Source organism: Protomyctophum bolini (genome assembly GCF_963924005.1).
Source record: "Protomyctophum bolini genome assembly, chromosome: 16".
In the NCBI taxonomy this organism is placed as follows: domain Eukaryota; kingdom Metazoa; phylum Chordata; class Actinopteri; order Myctophiformes; family Myctophidae; genus Protomyctophum; species Protomyctophum bolini.
In genome coordinates, this window is record NC_137877.1 from 21706380 (window position 1) to 21716718 (window position 10339).

Genomic DNA, 10339 nt, shown 5'->3' on the forward strand with positions numbered 1-10339 from the left:
CTAGTAGCCGATCTACAAGCTAATTTAAAAAAAGCTAAATGTACAAACGTAGGAGGTCATCGTTAAAGAGTGTCGCGGAAAAGTACAGTAGTAAAAATAGCCCAGCTCTTGTGAGCTTATAGATCTGCGTTTTTTGCCTTTTCAACAGTCACGTTTTTTTTCTTCACTGCTTTTCACCACTACATCGAGTCAAAATATATTAGTCAATTAATACATTAGTCAACTAATGCAAATGTAACATATTATTTACACATCCCTTTTTATAATGGGACATCAAATATCTGTGTTTGTGAAACATTGTTTTTCACAAAACATTTTAGCATAGTTGCACTTTTATCTTCTTCTCATTTACTGTTATAAAATGTTTCTATTTGTATTTCTCTTCAAGACGAGTTCCTGTTTTGTTGTTTTCAACTAGCTTAGCTTGCATAGTATACATTACAGTACAGCATCACAGTGACAGAAGAGAAGATGAAAGCCTAACCCCAGCACTGCTCTCAGACTTTCTTGTGGGCTCTGCCGCGGAGCAGTACAGATGCAATAGAGATAATGAAAGAAAGCATAGATAATGGGAACCACATGTGCTACGGTGCAGTAGATTACATATTCATGGCGGACCATCCCTGCACATAAGCGATGGAATCTCCCCTTTGTCTAGAAGCAAAAACATATATGGGTCAGTGACGTGACACCCCAAAAAAAGTGTTTTTTTAAAACCTTTAAATAACAGGAATAAAAATGATTTACTTTTGTTCTACTCACTCTCATCTTTATGGAAACATATTTTGTTTTTAGATATTTTATTGGAATCAGAGTTTATTCAGCATTTTGTTGTACTTGTGCCTAAAATCGTCATATGGTGTGACATGACAATAATTGTTTATAAAATGAAAATGGAGTACACCTTTCTTAAGTTGCTCACTTTATCAAAGTCCTTTATCATAACTAACCTGTAATCCACTATAGTTTTGTGAAAATGTATTAAATCTGTATATTATTTCCGTAATCAACACTCAATGTGAGGCCCATGTTATCGGTCTTTCAATATATTTTGTATTTATTGTGACAAAACTTTCTCTAAAATTACAGAAATATTTGTGACTCTTCCTTAGACTATTTGCTATGTAATCCATGAACATTAATGGTTTCATCATTAATAAAGGTATGATTTTTTTCACTATTTGGAACGTCACACCAAATGATTTAGTGTCACACCGTATTATCATATCTTCATTTTTCAAAGCAAACTGTGTTTTAACCTACTTATTAGTGAGTACTGAACTTTACAGATTGATTTAACAATTACTCATGAAAAACAGCAACAGGAAAATTGCTTTAACATTGAATAACATGGCAATGACTGAATAAAACGAAATTAAACACAATTTATTGTGGATAGTTGCAGATTTTAGGTGAAAATGTTTAAAACAAATGTTTAAATGGACAAAAGAAGCATGGGACTTTGTTATTCATTGTTATATCTGTAGGAAAATACAGTTTGTACCATATGGTGTGACAAAAAACTCATATGGCGTGACAGGAAAACAGTCACACCATTATGATAAAGTGTCACACCATATTACGTTTTCTGCACTTAACATAACATTGAGGCTACTAGCTACACATTAGCATTCTAACAACATGCTAGCTATAACAAAGCAACATATATTTACATGTAATTATGACCAAAAAATCTAATACCTTTAGCTTTTTTAATGAAAAAGGTGTCACACCCACAGACACTTGGAAGAGTCGCATTGGTCAGCGTTCCAACAAGATCGTATTTCATGAAAAGGTTAAAATGATAATTCACCACAGACACCTGTCATGCTATTGTAATGCAAGTGCTGAACAGCCTTACTGAAGAAGTACCTCTCTATCCCAATGGGTGTCCAAACAATTGCCTGTTGAAATGTCCCAAAATGGTGTCACACAATATGATTTTGGTTTGGGGGACAAAATCTTTTTGATCAGAAATGACTGAAAACATTATGCTTGGACTTTGAAAAGATTAGGCTCACAAATAGACATCTATATTATATTTATGGAATTTAAAAAATAATTTTAGCATTTTTTTCTTTAGTTTTATTTAAGTTCCTACTTTGAGAAACAAGGCCGGGACAGTCGCACCATATGATTTTTGCTGTGTTTGGTTGAAAATTCTGAAGAAATGAGGAATGAAATGTTTTAATCTTGAGTATGTTCACATGGAGCATAATGTCCTGCACAATATTCAGAAGGTTTTTGACAAATATATGTTTTATTTATACATGAGTGACACTGAGGACAGCCAGGGACACCATGTCACGTCACCCACCCATATACTGTATATCTCAAGGAGAGGGCAAAAACGCAACTTCAAATTTGCTACAAGACATTTCCTTCAACACCTAACTATTTCGGTTAGGTAACAGGTGGTTGAGGCAGAGATTTGCTTCTTTGATGCTGAAACGGGAAAACAATTTGGACTCATCCCAAGTTATGCACCGGAGCCGTTTGTTCGTTCTCGTCTGTGAGAGAGCGAAGGATGGGGCCCTCTCTCTGTTTGCAGCACTGATTAACTACAAATGTTGCCCTTGGCATTTCTGTTTTCCACCGAGAGGGGCTATATTTCTCAAAGGAGCCAAGCCATCCAGAACGTTAGACGTTCAACAAAAGCCTGTTTCATCCCAGCCTCTAATGCCTAAATTTACTGCCACTCTGCTCCATGCTAATCCATTTCCTGATTTCAAATGCACTCGTCAATCTACATGTCAGAGAGTGATTCACTTTGTATTGTGCTGGGGGAACGTGGCGGATCGCTGGAGACACGGAGATTAAACACAGCATATAGACTGATGCACTCGTGTGTTGATGGAGAGGGGGACGCACCCGCAAATTATGTGCTAGACGCCGTTGGTGTTTCATTTCAGACTATTAATGTCTTAACATTTTTATTTTGTGTGGGAGTTAAACTCTGTAAAAGAAAATACTATAACAATGCAAATCATTCTTTAACCACTTATAATCTTTAGTACTAAATCTCTTCTCCGAAAATAGCCGATCGACAAGCTCAAAGATGGGCTATTGTTGGCTAATGTTCTCCCCAGAACAAGGGATGCTAAGGTTCTGCTATAACAGTGGTTATCAAGCAGTGGTCCTTGAGGGGTTCCAGGTGGTACCCAGCTAAATGATGGACAGTTGGTAACCAAATGGACTCTTATAGATCTTTAACTCTTGTGAGTGTAAAATGAAACGAAATGGACCATTGTGGGTCCATTTGGTTACCTGTCCATTTGCTTAATCTGCATTACTTAAGTTAATTTACAAGAACGACAGCTCTGTACTAGGTCTGCTATAGAACAACCTCTTCACCGATAAATAGCATCTATACGAGCACACGTCAATGATGAATGTTTATGTTTCCCCCAGCACAGGGATGTTAGCTTTAATAGATAGATAGATAGATAGATAGATAGATAGATAGATAGATAGATAGATAGATAGATAGATAGATAGATAGATAGATAGATAGATAGATAGGACAGACAAACAAGAGTTGGATGGGCAGCCAGGTGTTATACCTTACCTGATGGAAGCCCAGGTAGTCTTGGATGGTGGTGGAGACGTAGAAGACGAGGCCATCAGCTGTCACCACCATCACGAAGCCATTGAGCGCCTGCACAGAGAGGACAACACGTTCACTGAGTCAGGTGAAGTGTATTTTGGCAGCAGATTTGTATATAGGGCTGTGTCATAGTCTTTTGAACAAAACTTTATTTAGTTTTTATGCTTTACCTTTAGTCTAGTTATAGTCGACTAAATAACATAAGATTTTAGTCGACTAAATGTACAGTTGATTGTGTGTTGACATGAATGTATTTTGGTGGTGCCTTGATAGCATGCTGAAAATAGAATAGTCATTTTATGTTTGGTTACGCTTGGGTATTGCGCTCTGAAAATCTACAAGTTCACAGCGCGTCGCAGCGATCGTATAGTACAGTATATAACTTATACAATCTGTATGGTGGAGTATGTTAATAAAAACTAACTTATACAATTGGGGTGGCTGTATTTTGACTCCTTGCTCTTCTATTGAGACACATAGATCGTGTCAAATGACAGGATCTGAGAAGAACCTCAACTTAGCCCACCACCGCAGAGGCTGTTGGTTCAAATCTACCATGGTAGACCGTATAGTCTATACGAACACAATTGACTCGTGTTCGTGGGAGGGAAGCCGGGTGAATGGGGAGGGTATCTCTGCATGTATTCCTACGGGCTGAGGTGGTGACACCTGTCCCCACAACGCAGAAATGTGTGTGGGAAGGAATTATTTGGCATAACGACAAAAATGGGGATAAAAATGTGTAAAAATATATATACAAATTTAAAACCACACCGCTGCTTTAGCGTTACACAGCGTGACAAAGGACAATTCAAGTCGCACATCAAACAGTTGCAGTAGAGAATGAAAGTCACCTCGCGTGTGTGTCTGTCTGGCCGTTAACAACGGCTGCTCAACGCCACTTACTGTAAGCGGAAGCCCAGGAAGTACCGCCCTAAAGGACAGGAAGTACCGCCCTAAAAGCCCTACAGGAAGTTAGCATTATCCCGTGCAGATCTGTTTACATTCCCAGGTCAAGAAACCTGTTGTGATTGGTCTTGAAGAAAATAAGTAAGAAAAAGACACAAAAACAAAACAAAAGTCCCGCCCCCTCCCTATGGACACTTTTAGCTGAAGATTTTTTTCCCCAGGCTTTACCCTCGTGTGACGAGACAAGACTGGGAACGTGGTTATAGCGACTGACCCCTGCCTGTTTAGATCAGGGGCCTTCAACGTTTTTCAGGCCAAGGACCCCTTAGCCGAGAGAGATGAGATGAATGCTGAAAAGTAAAAAAAAGTAACCGTTTTGCACAAAATTAGGTTTCCACCCATCAAAGACGATGTTGACATGTTACTGTATGCTACTGTGTGCATGTTTAGATAGATGCATGTGATTTGCGTATTCGCAAATATGTCATTTAGAGTTTCAATGTCTACATGCTCAATAGCCACTTTGTAGCACATATTTGCTTTACTCGACCACGTATGCTGCTGTTGTTGAGTACAGTCCAGTCCATTGCTGTCTGTCTCTATACTCCGGCCTTGCACTCTGTAAATGTCTCCAGATAATAAGAGTGTCCGCTAAATGCCTAAAATTGTACCCCAGATGACAGAAATAACATGCACTTCTGTCTGTTTACATTGTACTCCTGTGTCTATCAATTTATTTTGGAACCCTGCACTCCTGTGTGTGTGTGTGTGTGTGTGTGTGTGTGTGTGTGTGTGTGTGTGTGTGTGTGTGTGTGTGTCTTTTTAAACATCTTTTTGCTATTTAGCTGATGTTTGTTCGTATCCAGAGCAATTCCCAATGAGTGCTCATTATCGTATTGCTCAAGGACAGAACACAGCTTGACTGCAGTGGTGTTTGGATTTGTAAAAAAAGTTTTGACTTTGCGAGACAGTTTGTCCAATACAGCCACTGAGCCAAACTACTGCACAGTGCAGTGATATGTGTGCTTATGTCCATCTTAACCACTAACCTAAAGGCGAATTCTCCTTGATGTCGGTCTCCTCTCCACACGGGAGACGGGGGTTCAATTCCCGGGTGGTACACAATACACATGCATCTATGTGTAAATACAATACTTTACGTCTGTGATAAATGTCCGTGATTGCGTTTTTGGTACATTCATTCCTATGGAACCTGTGTGATCTCCCATCGAACCTGTGTGATCTCCGATGTGCTTGCAAAACTACTCCTTCTGCTTTTTATTATTATTTAAAAAACAAAAATGCTGAACATCTTTGGCTGGGGACCACGAGAAATGTTTGGCCATGTCTCACGACCCTTGTCCCGCCCCCCCCCTCCTCACCCCCAATACAAATTCTCCGCTACAATAACCTTAATAATAGAGAGAATTCATCATCAATAAATACTGAAACCAGATAAAATCATTCACACACACACACACACACACACACACACACACACCTCATCTTAACTTAGCCATGACTTTCCCTGTAAAACGGAATTATAGCGTTGGCTGGGTGCGTTTAAATGCAGTACCTGGAGCAACAGATCCCCTTCAGAGAAGCGTGTGGCGTCCATCCCATTTGTGTTGAGGCCGTTGTTTCCAGCGGGAAACATGACACTGCTTTTCTTCATGGTCGCTGCAGGCAACGAGGGAGAGAGAGAAAGGGGAAGGAAGGAGAGGGAGAGAGATGTGGGGGGAGAGAGAGAAAGAAAGAAAGAAATACAACACATTAACACGCAAAGCCGTAAAGCAATACAGCCAATACATCTTTTTCTTTCTATTTTTTCTTTCTTTTCCTTTTATTTCTTCCTCCTCCCCCCTTCTTTATTCTTTTGGACACTATTCTACGTTCTCAAAACCCACTCTCTGCCAAATCGTTGGACTCTGCCCTGGAGTGGTGAAGGGGGTGGGGGGTAACAACAGCCTTGATGCTTCGAGCAAGCACACGCACACGCACACGCACACACACACGCACACACACACACACACACACACACACACGACCGGGACCCAATGGGGGCATTGTAACCAAGCAATATAATATAATAGCATCTCTGAGACGTTGGCACTTCAGAACCTTGGTAAGGAATGCCTCTTCCAGACTGTGGTCGAATGTACATCCCACTTCCAGAATGACACTTCTCTACAACATCTAACAATATCTGGTGTATATAGCTGCATTGAAGTTGAACACGGCAGTTGAAACACAAGAGGAGGAGCCCTAACACTAAAAAAGACTTTGCATGTGATTCCTCAGGAAGGCTCTAATCCCCTCTGCATCCCTCTCTCCATCCCTCTATCATTGCTCTCCTCTGCCTTTATGTCTTCATTCCTTCCCCTTTGAGCGGGTGGGCGGGCGAGCGAGCAGTGCGATACAGGGTGGGGTTAGCTCGACTTGCCAGTTCAAAACAACTCCCATGACGTCACGAGAGACCCCCCCCCCCACCGGTTTCAAGTCCTGCCATCGGCTAAATAAAAATCATGGGCACTGCGAGGAAATTCCACACATCATGATCACAACTCTCTTTCTTACTCAGTCACTCATTCACTCTCTCTATGCTAGCTCCTGCGTGACATAATGTTGGATACTGTTCTCTCACATCTGCAGGAGGATGTACTGTAGGCAGTGCTGGCTATACTTGTTTAGTCTGTTAGCTGTGCTAAAAAATAAAGATTTTAGAATTAAAAGTGTTGTCCCTGACTGTGTTTCTGTTTGAATGAAACATGCCAACATGGTCACGTTGGGAGCAGAGTGGAAACAGATGAGACTGCTGTGGTGCTGAAATCTCCATATTTATTTCAATTGCTGCCCTACTACTTCATTATCATACAAGAGTGTTGCGCAAAAGCTGTGAGAATAACATATCTAAAAGCTCATCGTGAGGCGCTGTGAGCTTACAGATCTGCTATTTTCACTATTTAAAATTGTTTAAAAAATAAACACTCGTGTGAAGTGAGGGGCGCTCTTATCATCATACATCACCACATTTCAGCCAATCACAATTGGCCTCCTGACCTTTTTGTCCTCAATACGTACATTGCTCAGCCAATCAAATCATCACTATGGGGTGCTCAGCCAATCAAATCATCACTATGGGTACACACAGACACACAAAGCCGGGCATAGGAGAGGCTAGCATCCCTCAAAAACACAACAATAACGTTTTGCTTGGTTGGAGCAGTGGTAAAGTTCCTGCTCACCACCACAGAGGTGGTGGGCTTGGTCGAGCGTCCCCCAGACAATTGGCCTCCCCTGGGGGAGGGAAGCTGGAGGTTGATACTACGTCCTCCCGGTAGGGGCTTCTCACTGGCAGGCGAGTCAGTCAGTGGCACGTTACACACATCAATTGGCATATTAAACGACAGCATTTTAGACATATGAGGTTTTCACCCGACAGCGACGATTTATGAAACTGCCAGCTTCCAGGACATTTTTGGAATATTAACGAGGTACATTTTATATCGGCATGCCATGCATTTGCTGGACTGAGACAAAAAAGGATCCATGATTTATTGCAGCTTGCCTGCAGAATAAAAGTAAAGTTATGAAAAATAGTTTATACTGCATCAAAGAAACACAATAGCGAATTAAACATTTTTTTTAAAAACCTGTTTTTATGTCAAGAGTTTTGACTGCAACGTTTTGTTGGCTTTTGAGGTTGACGTTAGGCTGTTGTTCGTCACATCTCTAACATTCTACTGGCACGGCCGGCAAGGAGGCAACACAAATGTTAGCATTCCTGCTAATCAATCTCAGACAGCAACACAGTAACACATAGTTATACAGTGGAATATCACTGTTTTAGTTGTTTAGGTGAAGAATATGTTTGTGGCACCACTTACTTCACCTGTATCCAATCTGTGTTCATGTAATTGGTCCTCACTTAATGCACCACTTCTGTCTACAGTTCAGAAACCTGCCTATATCTAATACTTCGGTAGGAGGTTTTGTAATTTCAAACAAGATTTCAAACTTATCTTATGTTTTTATTATTCATGCAAGAACAATGTTAGCTTGGAATCGATCCACACTGATGATGTCATTGGTAGGCAGGTTTCTGAACTGTCCAAAGCTCACCAATGAGACGCAGCATGAGTAGACAGAAAGGGTGTCATCTCAGTGGATAATTGCAGCCGGTACACAATGTACAAAAACGTATGTGACTTCTTGAAAGGCATGAGACTATGACTTTCCAAACTGAAAAGCATGGGGCAGTGCATGATTTGACACTTTGAGTCTATTGCCAGTAATTCTTATCTCACTAGACGATGCGACTTCACTTCACGCCATGCACCATGCCCATGGTGGTACTTAAGTTGTGACCTCTATAGAGGCAACAAGACAAGTCCAATCTCTTCCCTCAGATAATTATGGGACTTTGTGTTGCCTTCAGCAGCACACTTACTGCAGTCATTCTAAATGACCGTTCCAGTGTCTGGCTGTGTAAGATCATGCTATAAGAGCTCATTTTGACAGGCTTATATATGTTGCTATAATTTAAGAATGGCAAGCTCACAGTGGGAAAAAATGGAGATAAGATGTTTCTGCCCGACAGCAGCGACGTGACAATACTTTGGTCTTTTAATGAAGTAACATTTTCAATACAGGCCTATACTGAGTACTTAAGTTGTACTTAAGTAAATCTCTCTCTCTCTCTCTCTCTCTCTCTCCTCCCCCCTGCCAGTCAGGGAACAAAGCCTGTTTAGACAACCACTTCCAGTTAAGAGATTACAAAAGACTATATTTTTGGCAAAGGGCCCCTATAACGTTGCGCTGCATGAAAGAACCGTGGCTCTTTTACACAGAGAGGTGCGGCTGCAGCGATCCTAGATATGTTGTTGGTGGCACGGCGAAGCCTCCCGGGCCAGTGTCAGCAAGGAGGGAGTTTTGTTATTCCATGCTTGGCATCTGGCGTTTCTAGAGAGAAGGAGAGCGGTAGGGCCCGTGCCAAGCACGACAACTGGCACTCAGCGCTCGGCTGTTTGTTTTGGCTCCAGTGGCGCTCTGTCTCAATTTTTCATGCCAATGTGAACGGACGGGCGTGTATACCACCAGTGGTGGAAAAGGTACTCACATTATTTTATTTAAGTAAAAGTATCAATACTGCAATATAGAAATGCTCTGTTACAAGTAAAGTCCGGAATTCAAAATGTACTTGAGTAAAAGTACAAAATACAAATCTTTTGGAAATAGCAGATCTACACATTGTGAGCTTATAGATCTGCCATTTTCAAAAGAAATCTCGAAAAAAAATTAAGAATATTTTTTTGAAACATTTCAACACAAATCTGGTACACAACATATTTAGATAGGGGGTTCCGTGGAGAAATTGGGGTCCTTGACATGAAAATGTTTGAGAACCAGTGGTTTAAACGGGTGCAGGTCTTTTTTCCGACAGCATATTGATCCGAAACCTCAATCCTAACCTAACCCTAACCGCAAGCACGGGAGCAGTGCATGTCGGACCATCGCTTTTTCGCATCGCAGCGAAGGTCCCCCCGCTGCGGAGCGGACCGTTGCCCCGTCGGCTAGAATGCTGTCGGAAAATAGTCCGCCTCCCGGTTTAAACAACTTTACGAAGCAAGTCCAAATAAGCAACTACACTTTAGAAATGATTAAGCCCCGGAAAAAAACGCAACCCGCAACTACCAATATTTACAAGCGACGTTACAGAAAAAACAAGCCCAAAGTCGCCTATAATAAGTGGACATGGCAACACTAGTACCACCGTACCACAGGGCCAGTCGAAACGCTCTGGGTCGTCCCAGCACATCGAGA

The 10339-nt window shown here is 41.3% G+C and overlaps 1 protein-coding gene across 3 annotated transcripts in view; it reads right to left on the bottom strand.

The window, feature by feature from the left end:
- ahr2 (aryl hydrocarbon receptor 2) overlaps positions 1 to 10339 on the bottom strand; it is a 71987-nt gene that overhangs the window by 21944 nt on the left and 39704 nt on the right. For all 3 annotated transcript variants that reach the window (XM_080785862.1, XM_080785863.1, XM_080785864.1), the window contains exons 3-4: positions 6093 to 6196; positions 3569 to 3658 (exon numbers count right to left, since the gene is read on the bottom strand). In XM_080785862.1, the coding sequence (XP_080641988.1) occupies positions 3569 to 3658; positions 6093 to 6196 (194 nt within the window). The remainder of the gene's footprint in view (positions 1 to 3568; positions 3659 to 6092; positions 6197 to 10339) is intronic.